This window comes from Brachycentrus maculatus, unplaced genomic scaffold, assembly GCF_059751285.1.
Source record: "Brachycentrus maculatus isolate JH-2025_06_01 unplaced genomic scaffold, ASM5975128v1 h1tg000393l, whole genome shotgun sequence".
In the NCBI taxonomy this organism is placed as follows: Eukaryota; Metazoa; Arthropoda; class Insecta; order Trichoptera; family Brachycentridae; genus Brachycentrus; species Brachycentrus maculatus.
The window spans coordinates 264390-290581 of record NW_028281142.1 but is presented as its reverse complement, the minus strand read 5'-3'; the positions used below and the strand labels follow the sequence as shown (position 1 = coordinate 290581).

Genomic DNA, 26192 nt, shown 5'->3' with positions numbered 1-26192 from the left:
GGTGGAGTTCTTTTTTAATACATTTTTATTGTTTTTAACGATTTTAATCTTATAAACACTCAAAAAAGAGAGAAAAATTAAATTAAAATTAACTAATTAAAAATAGTTAATAAATTAAATGAATTCTTTTACTCGTTATTGTTTTTATTTTTAGTTCAGAACACTAATGCAAAAGTTGTTTTGAGAATGATGAAGAAGAATTTGAAAGTCTGTGCATTTACGGGTCGTAAGCAACGTAAATGCCCAGGCTTCCATATTCTTCTTCATCCATGTTGAGATGTCAAAAAATAATAGGAAAAATAACTCCCATAATTGGAGATAATCCAGATTTGTGAACAAGTATTTGGACACACTCAAAATGTTGTATTGAGATATTTTATAGAGATTTTTTTTAATTACCTAACGTCCAAGCGACACCTGAATCTAGCTACGACTTATGTAACACCGTTTATCATGTTCCTGCTTAGGCTACAACTTTGTAAGTTTTAAAGCTTAAATAGATATTTAGACTATATTTTGAGTGTGTCCAAATCTCTTCTTCTTCTTCTGATTAATGTGGGCCTTGTGATGTTTTTTTAAGAGGGATTAGCCTCCTGCGATGTCGATTCCCAGTTGTCAATCAGTCTCTTTGGTGGTCTGCCCGGGAGTCGTCTACCTTGGGGTTGGCCGTGCAGTGCAATGTGGGAGAGTCTGGATGGTTCCATTCTCCTCACACGCGCATGCCATTGTCTCATTGTCTAAATCTATTTTGACGAATTCGGTTGTCTCACATGCCTGTTTATTTCTTATACTTATCCGCACTCAATGGTTCATAGGGCACTGCATCTTACATAAGCAGTATTATACTACCATTTAGTACACGAAGAAAAGTTGATCCAGTCTAGGGTATCATTAACCCTATAAAACTGAATTATCGTAAAAATTACGACGACAAATTGACGATTCCTGGAAAAAACAATGTACGCGTCGTTCTTGCGCCCTCTACTTCACAGTAGCTTCCTGATGTACCTACCTTTTTTTTCGCATTTTTACGTGAACTCTTAAACTCAAAGAATGTTATATAAATTTGAATAATCTAGTACCTAAAAAATAAATAGTAAAAAAATATTAATAACAATATCCTAAAAAGGCTGTCTAAAAATCTAAATTACTTAAAAAATACTTTACAAATCTAACATAAATATATTTATACATTGTGTAAATTTATTGCCACAACATTTTCAGTGTGTCCAAATACTTGTTCACAAATCTGGATTATCTCCAATAATAGGATTTATTTTTCATATTATTTTATGACATCTCATCAAAGATGAAGATGAATATGGAATTCTAGGCATTTACGGGGCTGACGACCGTCTTAGGCTGTAACACACACGTAACATTCACCGATTCGACCCATTATTGAGAAGTGTGGTTGTCAATAATGGGTAGAATTGATGAATGTTACACGTGTGTAAAGTGATCACTTAAACCAGCCTATGGCGGTCGTCAGCCCCGTAAATGCCCAGACATCCATATTCTTCTTCATCTTTGATAAGTGTCAAAAAACTAATATGAAATTAATAATAATAATAATAAAACCCTTATCCGCACCCCAATGGTGCATAGGGCACTGTGTCATATTAACGCAGTGTTATCTTAATCGTTTACACATGAAGGAAAGGTGATCAGCCCTCCGCTTCAGGTACCAGTCCATGGTAATATTGAATAAATATTACAGTGAAAAAATCACTTATATTTATTTTACCCCCCTTGGGAATCGAACCCGGGACCTCCAGAACGGTAGCCGAGCGTGCTGACCATTATACTACGGAGGCGGACAAAATATGAAATTGCTGCCAAATTATTAATCATGTAACACTAAAACACATTTTCTTTTTTAAATAAAGATTTAATTTTTATCTTTTTTATCTTATTTATCGATATAATAGATAAAACATTTCAATAAATAATACTGATTAAAAACCTATTATACAACGTGATAAATAGAATCAGGCGAATAAAATATTATTGCAGTATTAAACATAGATGTTTAAAAAAAAACAGAGTCAATATTTAAGTTTTTAAATACAAGTCAATACTATCTTTAAAAGCAAAATGAAGATAATCTACATTTTAGGGTTAATATTGTGTTCCGCTAGTGCTACAAGACATTTTAACCTAAAAAGTATGTATGACATTTTTTCTTATTTACCTAACACCCAAGTTACTCTGAAATCTAGCTACGGCTTATGGAACACCACTTATCATGGCCCATGTGAGTGTGTGTGTGTGTGAGTGTATTTGTTTGCGAATGAATGAATGCATATATCGTGTATATGAATATATCAAGCCGGAACCGTCCGCATCAGAATTTTACTCATCTTAGATCATTACTAGTATGTAGTACATATCAAAACGATATATTTTAGAAGATGTTCGAATGATGAAGAAACTGTGATAATTTATTTTATGTATATATATATATATATATATATATATATATATATATATATATATATATATATATATATATATATATATATATATATATATATATATATATATATATATATTTCCTAACGTCCAAGTGTCTCTTAAATCTAGCTACGGCTTATGGAACACCACTTATCATGGCCCTACTTAGGTTTCAGATTTATAAGTTTTATAGCCTATACTTACTCGTGAGTGGATTTACTCTTTCTGTTTAAAGTTACTATAATTCATGAGTGAAAATTATAGGCCAAAAAGTCTCCAACATCACTAGAGATACCTCGAGTCCAGCATGTGTTATATTCCTGTTTAAAATTTCGGGTTTACTAGATATAAGAGAGAAAATTTCCAGGGAGTATTTTTTTGCGAATTTTGATTTTGAGAATTTACCTTTCTACAATGTATTACGAGATAAACCATGGGTATAATAATTTTATGTTCATTAAAATCAACTCATAATTTTTTTAATTTATTCAACTTCTTGGAAGTTCAATATATATGAACCAATTTAGAAACCTTGTTCTTGAATCACTAGAACTTCACTAGAGACGTCTATTGGTGAGATGTAAAGAAGCTTTTTTACTAAGCAGAAACTCTTATATTAGTATGTGAGGTCCGAATCTGGAATACAATCACACTCACTCCTTTCAAGAACGTCATAAATCAAAAAACTTGATTTTTCAGGAGAACGTTTTTAAAGTTTAAAAATATAATACAATGCATTAAAAATAAACATCAAGCCACTTATTGAACTTTTTACTGTGAAACAGATCTTTTTAGGTAAAACCTGAAGGTTTTTTCTCCATTTGAAAAATATTTACTATATTTAAAAAATAATTAAACAATACCTTTTTTTCAAAATGCAAAAACAACACTTTCTGCCCTGTAGCGGGTAAATATTAAGTTTAAAATATGCCTCTTTTTCTGGGATATAGTACATTTTCTGGGCATTCCGAAAACATGCACAACTGAAAATAGACAATTTTTTAATTATGACGTTCTTAAAAGGAGTGAGCGACATGAGAAATGCCAGAAAATATCATTTTTATTTTTATTATTTAAGCTTATAATTTGAACAGATAATTTATTTACAACATTTTGAGTGTGTCCAAATACTCGTTCACAAAATCTGGATTATCTCCAATCACAGGAGTAATTTTCATATTAATTTTTTTCGACATCTCATCAAAGATGGAGAAAAATATGGAAGTCTGGGCATTTACGGGGCTGACAACCGTCATAGGCTGGTTTAAGTGATCACTTGATTCACAACTGTCACACACGTGTAACATTTACCAATTCTACCCATTATTGACAATTATACTACTAGAATTTGATTAGTGTGGTTGTCAATAATGGGTAGAATTTGTGAATATTAATTTATTGATCATTCTGTTTTTCTTTTTAGATTCGCAAAATCAAAATGGAATCAAACCTAAAGCTTTTGAGACTCAACTAAGAAAATTAATGGAAAAATTGAGAGATGCAATGCCAAATGGAATTGCTGGGCTGCCTCCACTTGAACCATACGAAAAAGAAAATCTCAATATTCACCTCGATATCAAAGATGTGTTACTGTAAGAGTATTTTTTTTTTAATCCTGGCAACTTTTCTTTAAACTCTTAACATAAAGTTGAGTTTATTTATTTCAGCACGACTAGATTCGAGAACACTTTCAGTTTTATATAAGTGGTACTATACGAGTGTGCAATATAACAATTTTAATATTCGTTATTCGTTATATATATATATATATATATATATATATATATATATATATATATATATATATATATATATATATATATATATATATATATATATATATATATATATATATATATATATATATATATATATATATATATATATATATATATATATATATATATATATATATATATATATATATATATATTTATATATGTATATATATATATAAATATATATATATATATATATATATATATATATATATATATATATATATATATATATATATATATATATAATAAATAAATATATATATATATATATATATATATATATATATATATATATATATATATATATATATATATATATATATATGTATATATATATATATATATATATATATATATATATATATATATATATATATATATATATATATATATATATTCTTTTTTTTTTCATTCTTATCCTTATCCGCACCCTATGGTGCATAGGGCACAGCATCATATAAACGTAGTGTTATATTGATCATTAACACATGAAGGAAAGGTGATCAGCCCTCTGCTTCAAGTACCAGTCCAGGGTTATATTGAATAAATATTACAGTGAATTAATCACTTATAATTATTTGTCCCCCCTTGGGATTCGAACCCGGCGGATTTGTCCGCCTACGTAGTGCAATGGTCAGCTCGCTCGACTACCATACTGGAGGTCCCAGGATTATATTAAAATTAAAACTGGCGTTTTCGCTTATATTTCAGATTAGGGGCAACGTTCAATAACTTAACAGCCAAGGGTTTTCAATCGTTCGTTGTCAACACCGTTGATTTTAATATTCTGCTCCCTTTGACGTTTACCCTCGACATGACAGTCCCAACCCTTTTGATGACGGCAGGTATGTAAACCCATAGCTAAACTCTATATTAACTATTAATTTTCAAATTTGTTATGCTTGTAAAATGTAAATATACATGTATGTACATATATCGACGGCCCCTACGTAAAGTACTCTATCTGCAAATCTGTTACTTCACAGGAGAGAGCTTAGAAGATTTTTTTAACGTATTTTTTTATTTTTTAATCTATTATATATTCATCTTATATATTAATCTGAAATTCCAAACTAGTATTAAACATTCAAAAACACGATAAAATAATGTATTAAATCGTTATAATTTTTATACTTTGTCAAAATTAAGTAGTTAGCGTTTTAGGAGTTCAGTTCATTTCGAAAATTCGATGTAGATAGCGTCTTATACGCCTGGAAACTAGGCGTAATTTATTTTAGATATTTTTTTTGTTTATTTGTATTTGTAAATAACGGTCTGTTGATAAAGTACACCAACTATCTCAAAATTGACAAAAATGTAGTTAGAGCACTTTACGTAGAGCACGTCGATATATAGGGTATGTGTGTTAGAGAGAATGGGCTACTATAACTTCTTCTTTTCCATCTTAATCCTCATTACTGAGGGTTGTGACCCTTGCAGAAGCAATGACTCTTCTCCAGTTATCCGTTGACTGCGCTGCACGTAACGCTACAACCACCGAGATGTCTGCTGCTGCCTTAACTTGATCGGTCAATTGTGTGGGGGATATTCCTCTCCCTCTCTTCCCCTCCAGGCTACTAACCACAACCAGTCGTCCAGGCTTACCTTATTGCCATATAAATTAAATATAAATTAGTATATAAAGCAATAAAGGAACAATCAATTATGATAGAAGAGGAATGCAGAAATGACTCATAGCCATCTTTGTGCTGATAAAATTGAGGTAGCAGCTATAGCTATGTTACTTGGGGTTGTGTGTTGAAGTTTATGTTTTTTTTGTTAGGCCTCCACTCGTTTACAAATGATTTTAATATGCCTTTTTTGGAATTAAATTTTAAAATTTTGATTAATTTTTTTCAGACTTTTACGACTTGAATGCGGACATTTTAGGAAGAGCTCTTTTAACAATATACGGGGAAGGGTATGCAAAGTACGTAAAAAAAACTCTTTTCAATAATTCATTATTTTAAATAATATTTTTGATTTATAACACCTACCTACCCTATGGTATATAAGAATAAAACAACAGCAAAAAAGTTTTTCCCACATTTATTTTCCCGGGTTTGTCGACTGATCTGATGACGCCGGTAACGAGATGTAAAATTCAGTTACACTAAGATACATCCGAGAATACCTGAAGTTTATGTAAGCATTTATGCCCATTTTGTCTCAAAGATAGTAAAGGGTGTCGAGTTTGATTCCCAGTGTGGTAAAATCATCCTGGGAATCTTGAATCTTCATCACAATATCTAAATACTCTAAACCAGCGGTCGGGGAACTTTTTTAAACATTACCCCAAAATATTTTTGCGTAAGTCGATATTACTCCCTCCCCCATTTCGAAAACAAAACAGTAAATGTATATTTAAAATAAAACTTATTTATTTAAATAATTTACCTGAAAAATAATAAAAAGTTACATGAAAATAGTAAGTATATAATAGGCAATCAAAATAGAAGCAAACGAAAATTCATGTTTTCAGGTTTCCTTTTCAGTTTTTGGAGATACTTAATGTTTGATACAATTACTTCAAAATTTGGACTTTTTGATGTAACAGCAATTTGAATAGTCTTCAGCGTTTAATCGACATCTGAATTGTTTAAGATTGTAAAAATACTAACACATTTATGAAGTAGTAACTAGAAAAAAATCCTTATTACCCCAAAAAATTCATGTTTACCCCATTTGGGGTAATTTACCCCGGGTCCCCTCCTAAACTGTACACTATTGAGGTGGACAAATTGTGATTTTTTTAAATTCTTTCATCAATTTATTCGGCAGTTACTTTGAGGTAATATTTTTTACTGAGTAAATACCACTGTGTATTTCTTAAAGTGTGTGTTTCGATGCACTTCACGTTATTTTAACACCGTATGTGAATTTCATTAATTGATTCAGCAGTCACATAGTAGTAAAACCACATAGTGGTAAAACACTTTTAATTAAAAAAAAATACTTAGCAAATACCACTATTTCTTAAAACCTACTGTGACACGTTTAAGATGCATTTCGCATCATTTTATTCATTACGGTGTTTGAAAATAATGCGGAATGCATCGAAACACGTGTCAGAGTAGATTTTAAGAAATAGTGGTATATACTAAGTAAACATTAAATTGATGTCCGCCTCCGTAGTGTAATGGTCAGCACGCTCGGCTACCGTTCTGGAGGTCCCGGGTTCGATTCCCAAGGGGGGTAAAATAAATAGAAGTGATTTTTTCACTGTCATATTTATTCAATATTACCCTGGACTGGTACCTGAAGCGGAGGGCTGATCACCTTTCCTTCATGTGTAAAAACGATCAAGATAACACTCCGTTTATATGACGCAGTGCCCTATGCACCATTGGGGTGTGGATAAGGGTTTTATTATTATTATTTAAACATTAAATTAAAAACCGTATGTGAAACTAAGTGTGAATTTTAGAGTTGTATCCTTGGGAGGTTGTAGGATAATGATATGGTAGGGCCAGTTTCATATTTTTAAGTATATATTATTTTTTTCAGCGGGAACATAGACAATTAAGGGAGGTTTTAGTCACTGCCAAATTGTTATTAATGTATTTTTTATTATACATATATATATTTATCAAATTTTATAGATTTTAAGAAAAAGTGGTATTTACCAAGAAAAGTTTAAAATAAAAATAAATATTCTTATTCGATTTTTGTTCCAGAATAACATTCGAGGATTTTAGGATTTCAATCAAAGCGTATTTGGCAATTGTTAATGAAAAAGTGGTAATGACGAGTATGGTGGTCGAAATCACAGTCGGTAATGTCCTGGTATGTGAACGCATTTTGTTTGTATTTTTAAACCACTTTTTTCAAAACTTTTTTGAAATGAACATTAATATAAAATTTTATTTACATTTTGACTGTGTCCAAAAACTTGTTCACAAATCTGGATTATCTCCGATTATAGGAGTTATTTTTCGTGTTATTTTTTGACATCTCAAAATAATATGAAAAATATTTTAGATAATCTGGATTATCTCCTATAATCGGAGATAATCCACATTTGTGATCAAGTATTTAGATACACTCAAAATGTTGTAAATAAATTACCTGATCAATTATAATCCAGGATTCGGACCACACATACTAATATGAGAGTTCTGCTCAATAAAAAGCTTAATTTCATCTCACCAATAGATGTCTCTAGTGAAGTTCTTGTGACTAAAGAACAACGTTTCGAAATTGGCACATTTATATATAGAACTTCCAAGAATTTGAGTAGTGTGGTTGTAAATCATGGGTAGAATTGGTGAATGTTACACGTGTGTAAAGTGATCACTTAAACTAGCCTATAACGGTCGTTAGCCCTGTAACCTAGACTTCCATATTTCACTTCATCTTTGATGAGATGTCAAAAAATGATATGAAAAATAACTCCTATAATTGGAGATAATCCAGATTTGTGAACAAGTATTTGGACACACTCAAAATGTTGTAAAAAAGAGACCACGATCATATAGACCATGTTCTTCTTCATCTATGTTGAAATGTCGAAAAACAATTTGAAAAATGACTCCTATAATTGGAAATAATGCAGATTTGTGAAAAAGTATTTGGACACACTCAAAAGGTTTTAAATTATTATATTAATTTTATTTATTTCTTCCAAACATACTACAAACATAAGTCATACGAGTATATTTAATATTCCCAATGAGTAATTTCTATTTCCCATTTTGGGACATGGGATTAAACTTAAAAAGACTGGAACACAAATAATAAAGTTACAAAAAAGTTTTTTTTTTTTAAATAACCAAAACTAATACATGGCAAAATATAAAAACAATAAACAGGTATAATAAATAGGCATAAGAAGCATATTTAAAAGAAATAGTGAGGGTTTAAACTTTTTGCCGTTATAAGTCATAAGCTCACATATTGTTTGCTTTTTTCAGTCGGCTCTGGAAGGTCTCATGGGCGGAGGGCCGGCATCTGACATAATGAATGAACTCATAGCCGACATGATACCAAATCTGCTCGTGACCCAAAATGCTACCATATCGCAGACCATTGGAAGGGTGGCGACCAGATTCGTCAATAACTTGCTCAAAGATATGACTCTTACTGATTTAATAAATATAATTCTCGGTCAATAATTATGACTGGCGCTGTTTTATCTTCAGATCATACTTCCCCTGCTCCACAAAGAAAACAACACACCCCGGTTATTTTCTTACTGTTTTAGTTTACAAAATATTTTTCTTATAACTATAGTCTCAGTTTAAGGGGGAACCAGCAGACTTCAAATTTAGAACTCTAACGACCACGTTAGAGGTCGGTCGTGCTTCTGCAAACAAATTTAGTAAAATATTTATTGGAATATGACTTTTTTAAATATACACATACTGAAAAGAATATTTTTCCTTTTTTAACTCCTTACCTTTCAATAACTCTTTTCCTTTCGATACCGTATATTTATTTAAAACCTTAATTGTTTAATACAAAAATGGTATTTTAATAAAAAAAATCAATTATGCTAAATGTTACCTGGGTTTAAAGAAAATTAAGTTGAGATTTATCGTACATTGGGCCTTAAGTGAAAAATTGTTAGTAAAACCCAGTGACTTGTATGTGTATACTTACTATATAAATTACAAATTTTCTTCGTGAGTCCGCCTCCGTGGTGTAATGGTCAGCGTGTTTAGCTGCCGTGCTGGAGGTCCCGGGTTCGATTCCCAGGGGGGGTGAAAATAAATATTGGTGATTTTACACTGTAATATTTATTTAATATTACCCTGGACTGGTTTCTGAAGCGCAAGAGTGATCACCTTGCCTTCATGCAAGTAATGATCAAGGTAACAGTGCGTCAATTCGATGCAGTGCCCTATGCACCATAGGGTGCGGATAAGGGTTATAAGTAAGTAAGTAATGTTTTTAAAATATTTTGTGCAAGTTGCAAGTGCAAGTTGTTAAACTTGTTTTTTTCTTTGTTAATGAAATTGTGCACATTAACCTCACCCGATGCAAATATTTTAAATTTACAGCATAGTAATAATACTCAAAAATGGAAAAGTTCCTTTAAATTATATAAAAAGCATATAAAAAACTTAAAATGAATAAAGAAATAAGAGGACAAATTTACAAGAGATAGCTAAAAATACATGGTAAATAAATAATACTTATTTTTTAAATCATCTATCAAGGCTTATAAAAAGTTATCATAAAAGCATTTTAAATTTCGCGCTAAAATGTTGACGGTGGTACTATCTAATCTCTATGCTACCATAAACAAAATTTCGGGGTATGTAAAACTATTTTTTTGAATTCAACATGGTTGTCATTTCGCCAGTAGAATAAAAAATAACATATCACTAACTACGGGTGCATTCCAAAAAAGAGAAAAAACAAATGTATATCTATGAAGCAAATAGCAAAAAACCCAATTTAAAAAATAAAACTTTCCGCTAAATATAAATTTCAAAAGAAACATATAAAATGCGTTTGGTATTTAGAAATGTCATGATGTTATTGTTAAAAAACTATTAATTTTGACAATAGTTTTATGTAACACTTTTAATTTATTGACCAAATCTTTGTTTTAATTCCAAATCTTTTCAAAAATAACTTCAGTATTTTCTTTTTTACGACGACCTCTAATAATGAATATGTAAATAACTTTCAAGAAGCCAATCTCTGAAACATTTTTATCATAATAACTTCGTTTTTAATAAAAAATATTATACAAAATATTACTTGTATCATATGATTTTAAAACACATAAAACGTTAGTAATGTTTTAAAGAGGTTTTTTTTCACAACCACATTTTCTCTAAAAAAAAATATATGTAGGTACATATTACATTTCACAAGTCGACACCGACGATTGAACTGGACATCTCTAAAACAAAATAAAGGGACCGCCCCATGCTTTGTCTATGGTTTAAAATGCAGTTTTCATTATTGTACGTCAAAATCATACATCTTTACAAAATCGTATTGTTTTAGCAAGTTGTAGTGTGATTTTGAAACGCTTTAGATTTTACACATTATGTGCACAGGTTAGCGTTATATTTTTCAAAATATACGGTGTTATTTACATTTTTCGCTGGTATTTTTTTGTTTTCGTATTATTATTCAGTGTCTTCACATCTGCATTTTTTCCGGCAAGTTTTCTGCTTTCTTCCTCCGGACGCCATTTTGTCTGGCCGGCTGATCTATCTGTATTTTAAATTGCGAAAATATATTGTTGTAATGGATTAAATAATATTATTTAGGTAATAATAAATAAAGTCGAGGCATCCGCTTTCGGAATGCGGGCCCTTTTGGCTTTCGGGGGTGCATGTTCAGTGTAAATGTTCCGTGTAGTGCGTATTTTTGAAGGAAGGATCTTACGACATTACTGTTTGATCCGTTGATAGTTTTAAATCTATTTATATTTCCTCCAGTGAATCGCGTGAATATACAAATTCGATAATTGCGGCCTTTGCGTATTCTCGTTTGAACGGGTGCATCTCGTTCGGTAATTTGTCATTTCGGTTAGGTTAATAAGGGTATTGCATGTTGTCAAGTGTGCCGTTTGACGTTTGCCTGTTTCGACACGGGTTTATTGATTGCTGATTTATTTTTCAGCAGAGGAAATGTGAGAGTTATCCTGGAGATTTGATCAACAATGACTATAACCAGGAACGCAGTGCCGGTCAGTATATTATCATATTTATTTTTAGATTTGTATATCTCTCCCCATGTGTTTATGACGCTCGAATTGTGCCATTAATTTCCCGAGATTCTGATCGCGGCTGTCCTTTTGCACGATGCGTATATTTCGGAAATCAATTATTTATCAAATAATCATAGAATAAAACTAGAACAGGTACTTTGTGATGATTACGTTGTCGTTTTATTTTAATTACTGTCGAGTGTTGACATCATTTCGTGTTTTATTTATTTACATTACGTGAATCAATAATTATCTGTCGACGGGAAAGGAAAAGAAACTACTTGAAATATTGTGAAATTGCGTGTTTTCAAGTATTTTTACCACATGATTGCTTCCATTGAAACCTCGTGGACCCTAAGATCGTATTGATTAACTTTTAGACAACATCTTTTTTATAATTAATTTAACTACGAATTTGAAATAGTAAAAAAATTACCACAATGTGAAATTTCCGAAAATTGTGCAATATTATTTGCTTCCATTAAATTACATTTCAAATAGCCATTCTTAACTTTTAGTTCAGAACACTCATGAAACTAAAAATATGTTTTTTATAAAAGTCATAAATTAAATTGAAAACTTATTACCATTCAATTGGTTTGTTTGTTAAAATAACAGGTTTATATTATTTTTTGACATCTCATCAAAGATGAAGAAGAATATGGAAGTCTGGTCATTTACGGGGCTGACGACCGTCAAAGGCTGGTTTAAGTGATTACTTTACACACGTGTAACATTCACCAATTCAACCCATTATTGACAACCACACTACTCAAATTCAGTTCTATATATATGAACCAATTTAGAAACCTTGTTCTTGAATCACTAGAACTTTACTAGAGACATCTATTGGTGAGATATAAAGAAGCTTTTTTATTAAGCAGAAACTCTTATATTAGTATGTGAGATCCGAATCCTGGATTATATTCATTCACTTAAACCAGCCTATGACGGTCGTCAGCCCCGTAAATGCCCAGACTTCCATATTCTTCTTCATCTTTGATGAGATGTCAAAAAATAATATGAAAATAACTCCTGTAATAGGAGATAATCCAGATTTTGTGAACAAGTATTTGGACACACTCAAAATGTTGTAAACAGGTTTATAATATATTAATGAAAGCAACTGCCAATATATTTAATCCGATATATAATATATGTAACACCAAACTGATAACCACATTGTCACCTGAATGGGGATATATCCTAACTGCATATCGCTCACTCCTTTCAACAACGTCAAATATCAAAAATAGTAAATTTTCAGTTATGCTTTTTTCGGATTGCCCAGAAAATGAACTATATCCCAGCAAAAGCGGCGTATTTTCAACTTAATACTTACCCGCTATAGGGCAGAAAATGTTGTTTTTGCATTTTGAAGAAAAGGTATTGTTTAATTATTTTTTTAAATATACTACAAATTTTTACAAATCAGGTATGTCAAATACTTGAAAGCGGCTGGGTCAGGAGTCGTAATAATCGTCGGGTATGTATGAGGAGATGCATGAATGTAGAAGTGGCAAAGAATGTTTACAAAGACAGAGTGGTGTGGCGTTCGATTCTCTCTGCCTACCCCTGCGGGGAAGCGGGGTTAGTTAGTTAGTTAGAAAAAACATTCAGCTTTTACCTAAAAAGATCTGTTGCACAGTAAAAAGTTCAATAAGTGGCTTGATATTTGTTTTTAACACATTGTTATTATATTTTAAACTTTAAAAACATTCTCCTGAAAAATCAAGTTTTTTGAGTTTGTTGAAAGGAGTGAGCGATATAAGGATATTTTTCAGGAGAGGCATTTCAACTTTTGAAAGTGAGTTCTCTCAATCATTTAGTAGTATATACTTTCCAATATTTAGATTCATGATGTTTAACCACCCTACCTTTGGGTTATTATCATAATCCATAAAGTAGGTGATAAATCCTCTGGTTTTTTCATAAGATTTCTTGATAATAATATTTATTTGACAGTTTTTTAAACAGTATACCTATTTCTGACCCTTTGCAAGTCAGAGGTTCTTAACATTAGATGTCGGTGAATTTCTTTTCTTTTGTTATGACATTCGGTTGAATATTTTGACAAAAATATTTTGTATTTTTTTTTATTTATTTAATATATTTACATTTTTATTTATAACATAATACATTTGAATCATTTATACATATGGAGAACTTTTATATTTCTATTCGCTGTGCCTCTCCATAAAAGAGACTGTGCTCTTGTGCTTGGAGAGGGACTTACACTCGTGGTTTAATGTTATATAATAAAAGATATAATAGTTTTTTTTTTGTATATTTTTCAAGATTTAAATGTATAGAGCTTTAATTTTTATATCATCTATTTTTTGTAATATATCAATCAACATAATCTCAACATATTCTGCAAACATTAGAAAAATAGGTAGCCAGTGATATTGACCTCGAAATGCTAAACGTGCCGTATGACGTATTCGTATGCGTAGTGCAAGTAGGAACAATTTGACGTCTCACGAACGTTTCCGTGGTTGCGGGTATACTTTTTTGTACCTGAACGTACGTGATACGGCTTGTTGCGTTTATGCGATAATATAGTGGGCATATTACGTAAATTCGTATAGGTTAAATAGCTATTTGTTTAAGTTTAGAAATTTCTGGTCAACAAAAATTGTTGTATTAATAGCGCAATACATTAACTCTCCCTTCCCGGTGTTGTGTACCGTGTACACATTGCTTCTAATAACCATCAATATCTCTATAAATATAATATATACAAGGCTAAGATTTTAGGTATTCCTCCATAACATATTTAAGCATTGGTTTAAAAAAATAATATTAATAATAGTCAGAATTTATCAGGTACATGGGAGGTATTTTGTGAATATCAGAAACAAATTCGCGTATAAACAGCGCGTAAAGAGTGTGCGGGAACCGTGGCACTATATTCGCATCTCACTCTTGCATACTTGCACTGTGCAAGTGTGGGGAGCTCAAAGCTCAATGTTCTATGGCTAGCGGCTAGCGGCAGTAACTTTTGGGCTTCCGACAAGAGTGGACCTATGCTTGTTCCGTGAGCGTTGCTAGATGGTTAATAATGTTTTCAGCAAGTAAATCTGAATTATTATAATTTTTGACTTTATTTATAATTAATTAAGGGAATTAGCTATGAATGTCTGTATTTTTCCGATTTAAAATTGCCAATTTTTTATTGAGTAGTGACTACCCAACACCGGGACACGCGTTTTTATTTTAGCACCGGAAGGAAATATTTATAATGTTTGAAAATTATGCAGAATCCATCGAAACACGAGTCGCAGTAGATTTTAAGAAATAGTGGTGTTTACTAAGTTCAACTTAAATTAAACATGGATAGATTTCACCACAAAGTGACTGCCGAATCAATTAATAATACTGTATGTGAATTTAATTCAAAAATTTTGACTTGTGTACTTGGGGCGTTGATGGTTGAAGAGGGGGTAGGAGCTGTTTCTTATTATTTATTTATTCGTTTTTATTTCTTATCGTTGGGAAAACACAATTTAATTTTTTATTACTTATTAATTATTTTTCTTCTTTAAATGGCAATAACAACAGTTAAACATTGTTTTAAATTCGTCTGTTAATTTTGTGAATAATTGAATCAATAAATTTAACCAGAAATATAATTATACGTAGTATTAGATAGTGCTTGTTTAATTTACTGTTTTTATTATTTACAAAAATACTTCAATTTCATACTATTTCTGTGAGCCTAAGCGGCTCATTATTAGAAATAGGTATCAAATTGTGATAGAATGGGTTCAAACCGAGAATCTCTGACTCAAGAGTCCGCGACACTAACCACGGGATCACAACCCGACACAATTAGGCTCCGAATCCCCCCTAACAACATTTAGTTCTCACCTATACGATGCACAAAACGTACCCTTATCCTTACCCCAATGGTGCATAGGGCACTGCATCATATAAACGCAGTGTTATCTTGATCGTTAACACACGAAGGAAAGGTGATCAGCCCTCCACTTCAGGTACCAGTCCAGGGTAATAATGAATAAATATTACAGTGGAAAAATCACTTATATTTATTTTACCCCCCTCTGGGAATCGAACCCGGAACCCGGACCTCCAGAATGGTAGCCGAGCGTGCAGACCATCACACTACAGAGGCGGACAAAACTATGCACAAGTCCTGTTATAATTAGTTGAAACATGTGTTTTTTCCATTTTCCTCACTACTTGGTCAACTTGGCCGGACTCCAAATGAATCAAAACTTACTCGCGCGTCCATGCTCCCGTGTTGTCATCTTCCCACCGCGCTGTGTGTGTGCGTGTGTGTGTATTATCTTCCATTCCTGTAAACGCAGGGCTAATGATATACCTACGTAATGTGTGTTTGGCTGTGAATTATGGCCACTAATGTAAATAGATCTCGGTATTTCCTTAATTTTCTTGGCTCGCGATGATATTATCATGGAATATTTGGGTGGACGGCAATGAGTGTATTTTTGTACACGGTTGCATTTTTATTCTTTATTTTGGTGAATGTAAACAATATAGCCACGATGTAAACAATATAAAAATAAACTAATTTACTTGTGTTCATTTATTTGAATTTATAAAAATATACATACTATAGTCATCATAATGCATTATTCTTAGTACATCGCCCACTCCTTTCAACAACGTCATATATCAAAAATCGACAATTTTCGGTTGTGCATGTTTTTCGAATGCTTAGAAAATGTACTATATCCCAGCAAAAGCGGCATATTTTTAACTTAATATTTACCCGTTACAGGGCAGAAAGTGTTGTTATTGCATTTTGATGAAAAGGTATATATTAATATTATTTTTAAATAAACTAAATATTTTTCAAACGGAGAAAAAACATTCAAGTTTTACCTAAAAAGATCTGTTGCACAGTAAAAAGTTCAATTAGTGGCTTGATATTTATTTTCAATACATTTTATTATATTTTTAAACTTTAAAAATGATCTTCTGAAAAATCAAGTTTTTTGATATATGACGTTGTTGAAAGGAGTGAGCGACATGTATTATTAATTTTTTTTATTTAATTTATTTGTTAAATATATATGTCCGCATCCGTAGTGTAATGGTCAGCATGCTCAGCTACCGTACTGGAGGTCCCGGATTCGGTTCTCAGGGGGGGGGGGTCAAATTAATATAAGTGATTTTTCACTCTAATATCTATTCAATATTACCCTGGACTGGCACCTGAAGCAGAGGGCTGAACACCTTTCCTTTAAGTGTAAACGATCAAGATAACACTGCGTTTATATGATGCAGTGCCCTATGCACCATCGGGTGTAGTTAAGGGTTTGAAGACATACATTAATTTATAAATTCATTAATGTAATTAATATACAGTCCCAGCTTGCTAATCCGAACACTCCGAAATCCGAAACGCGCTGTTATCTGCTGTGATCCGTAACAATTTTGCGGATCAGGTGATGCGAGTTAAAAAAATTCCATCTTTTGAAGCCAGCTTTCAACATAGCCATCAACTGAGCTGAATCATTTTAAAGGTCTTCTAGGTGGTCTTCTTCCATCTAGGTCTATCTTCTTCCATTTAACTTCAAAGTTACGAACGCCGCATCCCATTTCGGTGTACCAGTTATGGAATACATCACTCGCAGTGGAAGATAAGTTTTGTGAGCGAGTGTGAGTTTTGTCCACCTTCTCCTGTTCAGGACTTGGACAGTATGAGTTCCAGTATGGTTGGGACATTTCCTTAGAATGTCACCTGAGAGCATTAACCCCTCATGTCTCTTCTTCCAACCCTGCGCCCTGGAAGGCCGCTGATGACCATTCACCGACCATACTCGGCTGAATTTCGAGATACCGGACTGACCTAGGAGCAAGTCGAGGAGATGGCTCATGACAGAATGACTTGGAGACGTCTCCTGTTGGCTATATGCTCCACTTAGGGAGCGAACATGGGAAAAGAAGAAGTGAATTTTAGATAATGTGTGGTTAATAGCTGCGGGCTTTTGTTGCGCAGATGGAGTTCCCGGTGGGCAAGCTGACTGCATTAGAAGAGAAGATCTCCAGTCCTCGCTGGGTGGTTCCTGTACTGCCCGACCAGGAACTCGAAGTGCTGCTCAACGCGTCCATCACCTTCGCCTGCGATGGTAACAAACCTCTCTTTTAGATATTCTCAATATTATTAATATTTAAAGCATGGGTGGCCAACATTTTCAGCAGCCGGGCCAAATTTTAGAAATCAGATTTCTTCCCGGGCCGTAAAACAAAATTTCTTTTATTATTCAAAGCAAACATGAACTATATTATTTTTTAAGATATAACAAACATGTAATCAAACATATAATATTAATAAAAGTTAGGCAATACAAAAATTAAAAATTACACTATTTTAAATTTGTGAGACGTCTGTTTTTGTTTGTCAGAACTAAGTGCATCAATGTTGATACGTTAACGATTGATGCTGTTGCTACACGCAAACTGTTTTCCAAATGCACATCAGTGATTCTTGTTCTCATTTGTGATTTAATATGCTTCTTTCGACTAGTATCATGGCTACTGTATAACTAGCTTTTACATAGCATTTTGACTTTGAGGAGCTCTAGCACTCAGTTATAGCAGCTTGTATTCTTATCAATGTGTATTTAAAAGTCGATCGCAAAATGTTGTGATTGTTAGTTAACACGAATATACCATAGAAGAAATTGTCACGATAATGAGATACTTCCATATATGGGATATGATACAAACTACGCACTATGTAATCTTTCTTTTCTTATAAAAGAAAAAATGTGTGAAATGCTCCGCGGGCCGCAAGTAGACACCCGTGGGCCGCGGGTTGGCCACCCTTTAAATATAAATAATATTGAGAATATACAAATATTTGATTTGTGCTGTAGGTCGCGACACGAGCTGCGTGGCGTGCCAGCGCTTCTACCGCGACGCGCTGACGGTGTCCTTCAGCAAGCTGCTCACGGACGAGGCGGTGTCGTCGTGGAAGCCCAACATACAGCAGTGCATCCGGGCCAACTGCGAGCGCCTCGTCAAGCTGTGCGCGCTCCGCATGGACAACCCGCACCTGCTCAACCTGCTGGCCGTGCTCTTCAATCCCAGTAACAAGTGAGTCGCTTCCTTCTTTTCTTATTTACACTATGGTGGAGACTGACTGGAGTCATTTTGTCGAAACGTAACACTTTACGATGCGAGTATTCGTGTAGTCAGTACAGCGAGCCGAGCGCTCCATCCGTAGTTTCGGATGCTCGCATTAAGTATTGTTTTTAAGTGGTATTACACAAAGCGAACGATGAAAGTGTCTGATTGTGGTCCCGTTGTCCCCGTTGTTAGTGTCGCGGACTCTTAAGTCAGAGTTTCTCGGTTCAAACCCACTCTACCACGATTTGATACCAATTTCTAATAATGCTTAGTGAGCTTAGGCTCACAGAAAAAGTATAAAATTGAAATATTTGTGTAAATAATAATAACACAAATATTTCTCTTTTATTTTTAATTAAAAAATGATAAGGAGAATGTTATATTGCCATACCATAAAGTTAGCAATGCTTTTAATATACAAAATATAATCTCACTTATATTCACTAGAGAAACCTTTGTATGTACTATTCTCAAGTGAGGGCATCACCGTAAGGTAAAAATTCTAAATCCATAATAAAAAAATACAACTAACAACCAAAAGGAACATAACAGTGCATATATATGTACATATTTTAAAAATTAGTGCAATACGGATGTTCAACAATAGGCAGAATGGTGAACTTTACACAAGCGTATAAAGTGATCATTTTAGCCAGGCGAATGCCAGGTCATGAGTGAGTCGACTCCTAAATGGACGAAGCCCATATTTGTGAACAATGATCCTCAAAATAGTGTGAATTTATTTCATATTACCCTGGACTGGTACTTGAAGCGCAGGAGCCATAATCTTGCCTTTATGTATATAACAATCAATTTTGTTTCCAGATTTCACTCATTCAACTCCAGTAGACAAAGTGACACCTCCACAGATGAAACAGTATACGCTAGACCACAGGATCACAGGAACCCACGAGGATGGCTGGTCGACCTAATTAATTTGTAAGAAATTCTTCGCTTCAAATGATTTGTCCAATTTTGATTTAATCGAATTTGATTTGAAATGTTTTGTCAATTTTGTCCGCCTCCGTAGTGTAATGGTCAGCAGGGTTGGCTACCATTCTGGAGGTCCCGGGTTCGATTCCCAGGGGGGGTCAAATAAAGTGATTTTTTTACTCTAATATTTATTCAATACTACCCTGGACTGGTACCTGAAGCGGAGGGCTGATCACCTTTCCTTTGTGTGTTAACGATCAAGATAACACTGTGTTTATATAATGCAGTGCCCTATGCACCATTGGGGTGCGGATAAGGGTTGCGGACGTCAGATCCAATGAATCTGGTATATCACACCAGAGTACCGAAAGTTGATATATCAGATTTTGTTATCCAAAGGGTAAAATAATTAATTTCATTCTTGCCTTGTACAGATTTGGGTACCTTGAGGGTTTTGAGAAACTGGGCCAAAGATTTGTGGTGGTAGCCGGGTTGAAACAGTCTCCATCGTCAGAGGAGACCACCATCGCAGCCGATGTCAACGCCCCGGAGACAGCTGACAAAACCGACAATGGGCCGGCACTGACCGAGGTATTCTCACATTCCGTCTTGTAGTCAAGGTCAAGTTTTTTTTCTGCATTTAATAGCTCCTGATGGGATGAGAGTAAAAGTTAATGAGTAACCGCGGTATGCGCAATGGTTCCATTTTGAGATTGAAGTAAAATTAAAAACACTATTGAAGAAAAAAGTTTAAAATACTACGCGATATCTGAAAGGAAAATAATATGTGAAATTTAAATATTTCAAACTTATCACATATAACACCATCAGTAGAACTTAAATACATTAACTTAACTGCTAGAAAGTAATACATTATGAGCACAGTTTGTGTCTCTTACATACGTAGAGAGCGGGAGACGCTTATAAGCATAATATTTGCTTACTTCTGGTAAAGCGCGAGAGATGCCAAAAACATTGTACTGATCAGAATTGGATTTGCTGTTACTTTTGATTAGTATACGACCCTAATTATCATACTAATTAGGGTCAGGGTTGATGAAAAATCGGCCCGATAACAAAGTGATCCGAATGTATTAACCTGTCCGGGTGTGAGTTTCTACGGACAAAACTGTATCTAAGGAGTGAATTTGTTTTTGCTATTTTTTTTTATACTTTTATAATTTTAAATCATAGTCGATGCTATAAGCAACATATTTTCTTGAATAAACAAAAATATTTACACCAGTAAACACGATTTATATGAAAATTATCAAAATATCGATAAATCATGTTTTTAACATGTTTTGATATAAATTGTGTCATAAATCATTAGGTTAAAATACATTGTAGAATTTATTATACTTCTTTAAAGGTAAAGACATGTGGAGTGAATAGATGATGAGAGAATGACTAAGTATATTTGGCAAATGTGAATGCGAGAACAGAACGAGGATGGCCAAAAAATGTCGGTCCGTATCTTGTGATAAAACACTTGATAATTTTGAGCGGTATCCACCTTGTCCCCTTATACAATGTTGTTGTTTCTTTTCAGTCGGTGGAGTCAACTTCTAAGGATGTCCTGTCATCGACGGTCGGCACGCCCTCCCAAGACGAGGAGGGCGGGGCCGCTGCGACCATCCTGGCCATCTGGCAGCTGATCCGGCCCTTCGGGCTCTGCCACGAGCTCCTCACCCCGTTCACAGTCAACAAGTACCTGATGCCCATACTGGTGAGACAACGACACACTTTGTTTTCATCAGAATTGAATTGAATTCAATTTTATACAAAAATGTATAGTCCACCCCCGTAGTGTAATGGTCAGCACGCTCAGCTAACTTCTGGAGGTCCCGGGTTCGATTTTCAAGGGGGGGGGTGTAAAATTATGAATTATTCTTTCACTGTAATATTTATTCAATATTACCCTGGACTGGTACCTGAAGCGGAGGGCTGATCGCCTTTCCTTCATGTGCTAAGATAATACTGTGTTTATATGATGCAGTGCCCTATGCGCCATTGGGATGCGGATAAGGGTTTGAAGAAGAAGAAGGTACAAAAGATACCTTTCTTGTGCGTACGCTTTAAATGTTACAGTGATATCTTGAACGTCTTAAGATACGGCTTTTGAAAACGCAACCATACCGCTAAAATGACTAATAACACTCTTCGTAAAGTTCAAATAAGCTTATCAGCTACAAAGTTGGGCAAAACTTTTAAGGTTAATTGGTTCATATGTAAATATTAAGGCCTTACTAGCAATGATATAATTCATTACTGGTCCGGTTGAGCAAATAGCCGGTCGCCACCACACGTCCGATTTTTTTTAGAACTTGTATTGGATTTTTTTTTGTTTTTTAGCATATATATATTGAAAAAATATTTTGATAATTTTTTAAAACCATATATTTACTTCGAAGAAAAAGAATTAAAAAAAAAAAAAAAGATCTTCTAAGAAAAAAGATCAATCACGTAAAATGTTACTGGATTTAGAGAAAATTAAGTTGCGACTCGACAAATAGTAGGCCTGAATAAAGCATTGAATATGAAAACGATTGATAAGCGTTTTTTTTTTCTTTATTTTAAATTCTTTTGCATTACATGACATAAATTCAAATACAAAAAAATATGAAAAAAATTAAATATAAATACAAAAAAAGATCCCACAAAGGCATGGCCTGTGTGTGGGTATACAATATTATTTTGGTCATAGTAAAGGGTATAAGGGTATAGGTATTATCAGTAGAAGTAGAATAATAGTGTTAATATAAAATACAAAAAATACTTGACTATCAGAAAACAATTAAAAAAAAAATAATTAGCAACTTAAAAACATAAAAAAGATGAAAAAGTAAAAAGTTAGCAAGAATGTACTACAAGAAAAAGGAGCTTAAATCTGTCTCTTCCATGAACAATCTAAGCAAAATTTTTAATTGATTTGTCTACAGGAGGCAATTCCATCCGTTTTGGAGAGACTATCGGATGAGGAGCTGAAGAGGGAAGCCCGCGGAAGTGAAAATAAGACGGACACGGTATCGTGTCTCATTCGAGCTTGCAAATGTTTGGCGTCCAAGGCTACACAAAATCCAAACCTCATCAAAGGTAATACTCTTTCTCGTAGTGTTGTAATGATTTGACAGAAATTAAAGCTAAACTGGCAGTACACAATGGAGTTCTGGTTCCAACCCTTATGTATGGAAGCGAAGCATGGAGTTGGCAAAAGAAGGATGAAAGCAGACTGAATGCAGTCGAATTGCGATCCCTCAGACAAATGTGTGGCAAAACGATGTTTGATAGATGTTCGAATGATGAAATAAGGAAAGAATGTAAGGCTGAGATAAGCATTATCGATAAAATTAAGAAAGGTGTGTTGAGATGGTTTGGACATGTGGAGCGTATGAGTGAAGAAAGAACGGTTAAACAAATTTATGGGGCGAATGTAGTTGGAAAAAGAAGCAGAGGACGACCGAGGAAAACTTGGCACAATCAGGTATGTCAAATACTTGAAAGCGGCCGGGTCAGGAGTCGTAATAATCGTCGGGTATGTATGAGGAGATGCATGAATGTAGAAGAGGCAAAGAATGTTTGCAAAGACAGAGTGGTGTGGCGTTCGATTCTCTCTGCCTACCCCTGCGGTGAAGCGGCGTGATGGTTAGTTAGTTAGTTTTTAAATCATTTTGGTTTTTACCGGCTGCTAAGCAAACTATCGGAAGGATTGCCAACTGATAATTTCAAATTATTTGAATCTATGAATAGTTTTTGAAGAAAAATCTTTTAAAAAAATGGATTTGGTACAGTTAATTATGAAAAGTCAATTTTAGGATATCCAAAATAGCAAAAAATACAGAATATGATTCTTACTTTTGATTAAACCCTTTGCATATTAAAAAATGTTCTAAATAATCTTATAATTATTGCAACACCCAACTTATCAAGTCACTACATATTAACACGTTGACTGCCACGGCAATTTTCAGACTTCTTGATTTTGAATAATTTTTTTATAATTTTGTCCGCCTCCATAGTGTAATGGTCAGCACGCTCGGCTACCGTTCTGGAGGTCCCGGGTTCGATTCCCAAGGGGGGTAAAATAAATATTAGTGATTTTTTCACTGTAATATTTATTCAAAATTACCATGGACTGGTACCTGAAGCGGAGGGCTGATCACCTTTCCTTCATGTATAAACGATCAAGATAACACTGCGTTTATATGACACAGTGCCCTTTGCACCATTTGGGTGCGGATAAGGGTTTTATATATATATATGTATTTTTTGTCAATTTTGTTCATGTAAGCTCACATTGATTTTTTGTTCTCTTCCCATGCGCCATCTATCCATATTAGCACTGATATACTAGGAATTTTATCGTAGCTGCACTAATATGGCAAGTAAACACAGCACAAGATAACTCATAGTCAGTGTCCTAGCAAAGTACGCAAGCTACGAGTTATCTCGTAGTTGGCAGTCAACATATTAAAAAATGTTGCAAATAAACATATATTTATTGCCAAGACCCAACTTCTAAATTAATATTGTGCGATGAAATGATTTAAACCATTTCAATTGGCATTCTGCAGGATTGGACATGTTTCGCCTGAAGATGATACTCCGGCTGCTCCAGATGCCCTCCTTCAACGGCAAGATGTCCGCCCTAAATGAGGTGAACCAGGTCATCGGTTCTGTGAGCCAACAGTCCAAACCCGACTGGCTGACTTCCGCCACCATTGCTGTAAGTACTCCAGCTCAAACTGATAATGTTTGTATATGTTCAAAAGGGTCAAATTAACAGTGCACAAAAATGCTAAAATAGTATGATTAATATATCCCTTTTTACATTGTTCGCAAATTTTATCTAAACGTAGAATTTTACTCACAGACTTGGACATATATATGTCTCCCTCCCATTAGTAGAATTTAATGTAGGTATTTTTTAAATATACTTTAAAAAATATGTCTGTTTTGCACCATTCATATTCCCATTGTAGATGTTAAAATATGCAGTATAAAATACCTACATATTTTAAAATGGGAAACATCTAGTGATAGCAAAACAGAAGTTATAGCAACAAAAATACAGGGGTTGTCTGCTGAAATTTCTAATTATTGGTATTCATAAATACTCTTTTGGACAAAAACTTTTTGAATTATTGATAAAATTGATTAGGATGACTCAAATTTTGTGACCTTAAAATTAGGAAATGCAAATTATTATAATTATACTATATTGTATCACAGACTAATATGTAGTATTGTATTGTGGCTTTACAGAATTGTGTGATTTTGTTGACAATACTCTATTGTGGCTTTGTAGTATTGTCGTGTGACCTTGTTGACTTGCCTATTTTGCCGGCAGCAATGGATCTGCAATGTGCTGGATATCGTCCTTTGCGACTCTCTATTTATCTGATTAGAATATTGTGGTTTTGCAGTATTGTCGTGTGACCTTATGACAATACTGTATTGTCGTGTGACCTTGTTGACTTGCCCGTTTTGCCGGCAGCAATGGATCCGCGACAACAACGTGCTGGAGATAGTGCTGCGCGACTCGCTGCACCAGCCGCAGTACGTGGAGCGGCTGGAGAAGATGCTGCGCTTCATGGTGCGCGAGGGCGCGCTGACGGTGCGCGACCTGGACGCCGTGTGGGGCGCGCAGCACGGCAAGCACGAGGCCATCGTGAAGAATGTGCACGACCTGCTCGCCAAGCTGGCCTGGGACTTCACGCCCGACCAGCTGGACCACTTATTCGACTGCTTCAAGGTGAGGGGCCTCAACTTACGCAAATCACCTGCCCTTTCGGGCAAGGCTATGAGAATAGTAGTTAACCTTTTAACAGCCGGTAGGTACATGTATGGCGGTACCCAGAACGCCGCGAATTTTACAACAAAAATAAAACCTTCTAAACATATCATTATTGAAAGTGTAATATTGTTTATTTATAAAACTTACCAAGTAAATGAGGAGCGCGCCAGTCGTGCAGTCATTTATCCATAATCATAAAATTAATTGTTCATGGTGCAGGGTTGTCACAAAATTTGTCATAGAAAATATGAAAACTCAATTATATGTCAAAAGTAATTGTTTATGTTAGTTTAATATTAAAAGTATACACACACACACACTATGATTTAAAAAAAAAAAAAAATTAAACATCATCCGAATCCGCACTAAAATCACTGTCACCAGATTCGGCAGTGACGGCAACTCGGGGATTATTAACCCTGAG

General features: G+C 33.9%; 1 protein-coding gene and 2 long non-coding RNA genes across 3 annotated transcripts in view; all 3 read left to right on the top strand.

Moving 5' to 3' along the window:
* Positions 1-2038: 2038 nt before the first annotated feature.
* Positions 2039-5065, top strand: LOC148303001 (uncharacterized). Its single transcript, XR_015838547.1, has 3 exons — positions 2039-2167; positions 3881-4049; positions 4950-5065. It is a non-coding gene; the product is annotated as an uncharacterized LOC148303001 (long non-coding RNA).
* A 1036-nt stretch (positions 5066-6101) lies between these two features.
* Positions 6102-9433, top strand: LOC148303000 (uncharacterized). The gene is made up of 3 exons (XR_015838545.1): positions 6102-6168; positions 7916-8024; positions 9152-9433. It is a non-coding gene; the product is annotated as an uncharacterized LOC148303000 (long non-coding RNA).
* Positions 9434-11160: 1727 nt separating this feature from the next.
* Positions 11161-26192, top strand: part of LOC148302999 (ubiquitinyl hydrolase FAF-like) — a 68712-nt gene continuing 53680 nt past the window's right edge. The window contains exons 1-10 of the mRNA XM_088270691.1: positions 11161-11254; positions 11826-11892; positions 17906-18035; positions 18786-19005; positions 19864-19977; positions 20406-20562; positions 21524-21700; positions 22914-23067; positions 24546-24697; positions 25469-25726. Coding sequence (XP_088126817.1) covers positions 11866-11892; positions 17906-18035; positions 18786-19005; positions 19864-19977; positions 20406-20562; positions 21524-21700; positions 22914-23067; positions 24546-24697; positions 25469-25726 — 1389 coding nt within the window. The 5' untranslated portion in view covers positions 11161-11254; positions 11826-11865. The remainder of the gene's footprint in view (positions 11255-11825; positions 11893-17905; positions 18036-18785; positions 19006-19863; positions 19978-20405; positions 20563-21523; positions 21701-22913; positions 23068-24545; positions 24698-25468; positions 25727-26192) is intronic.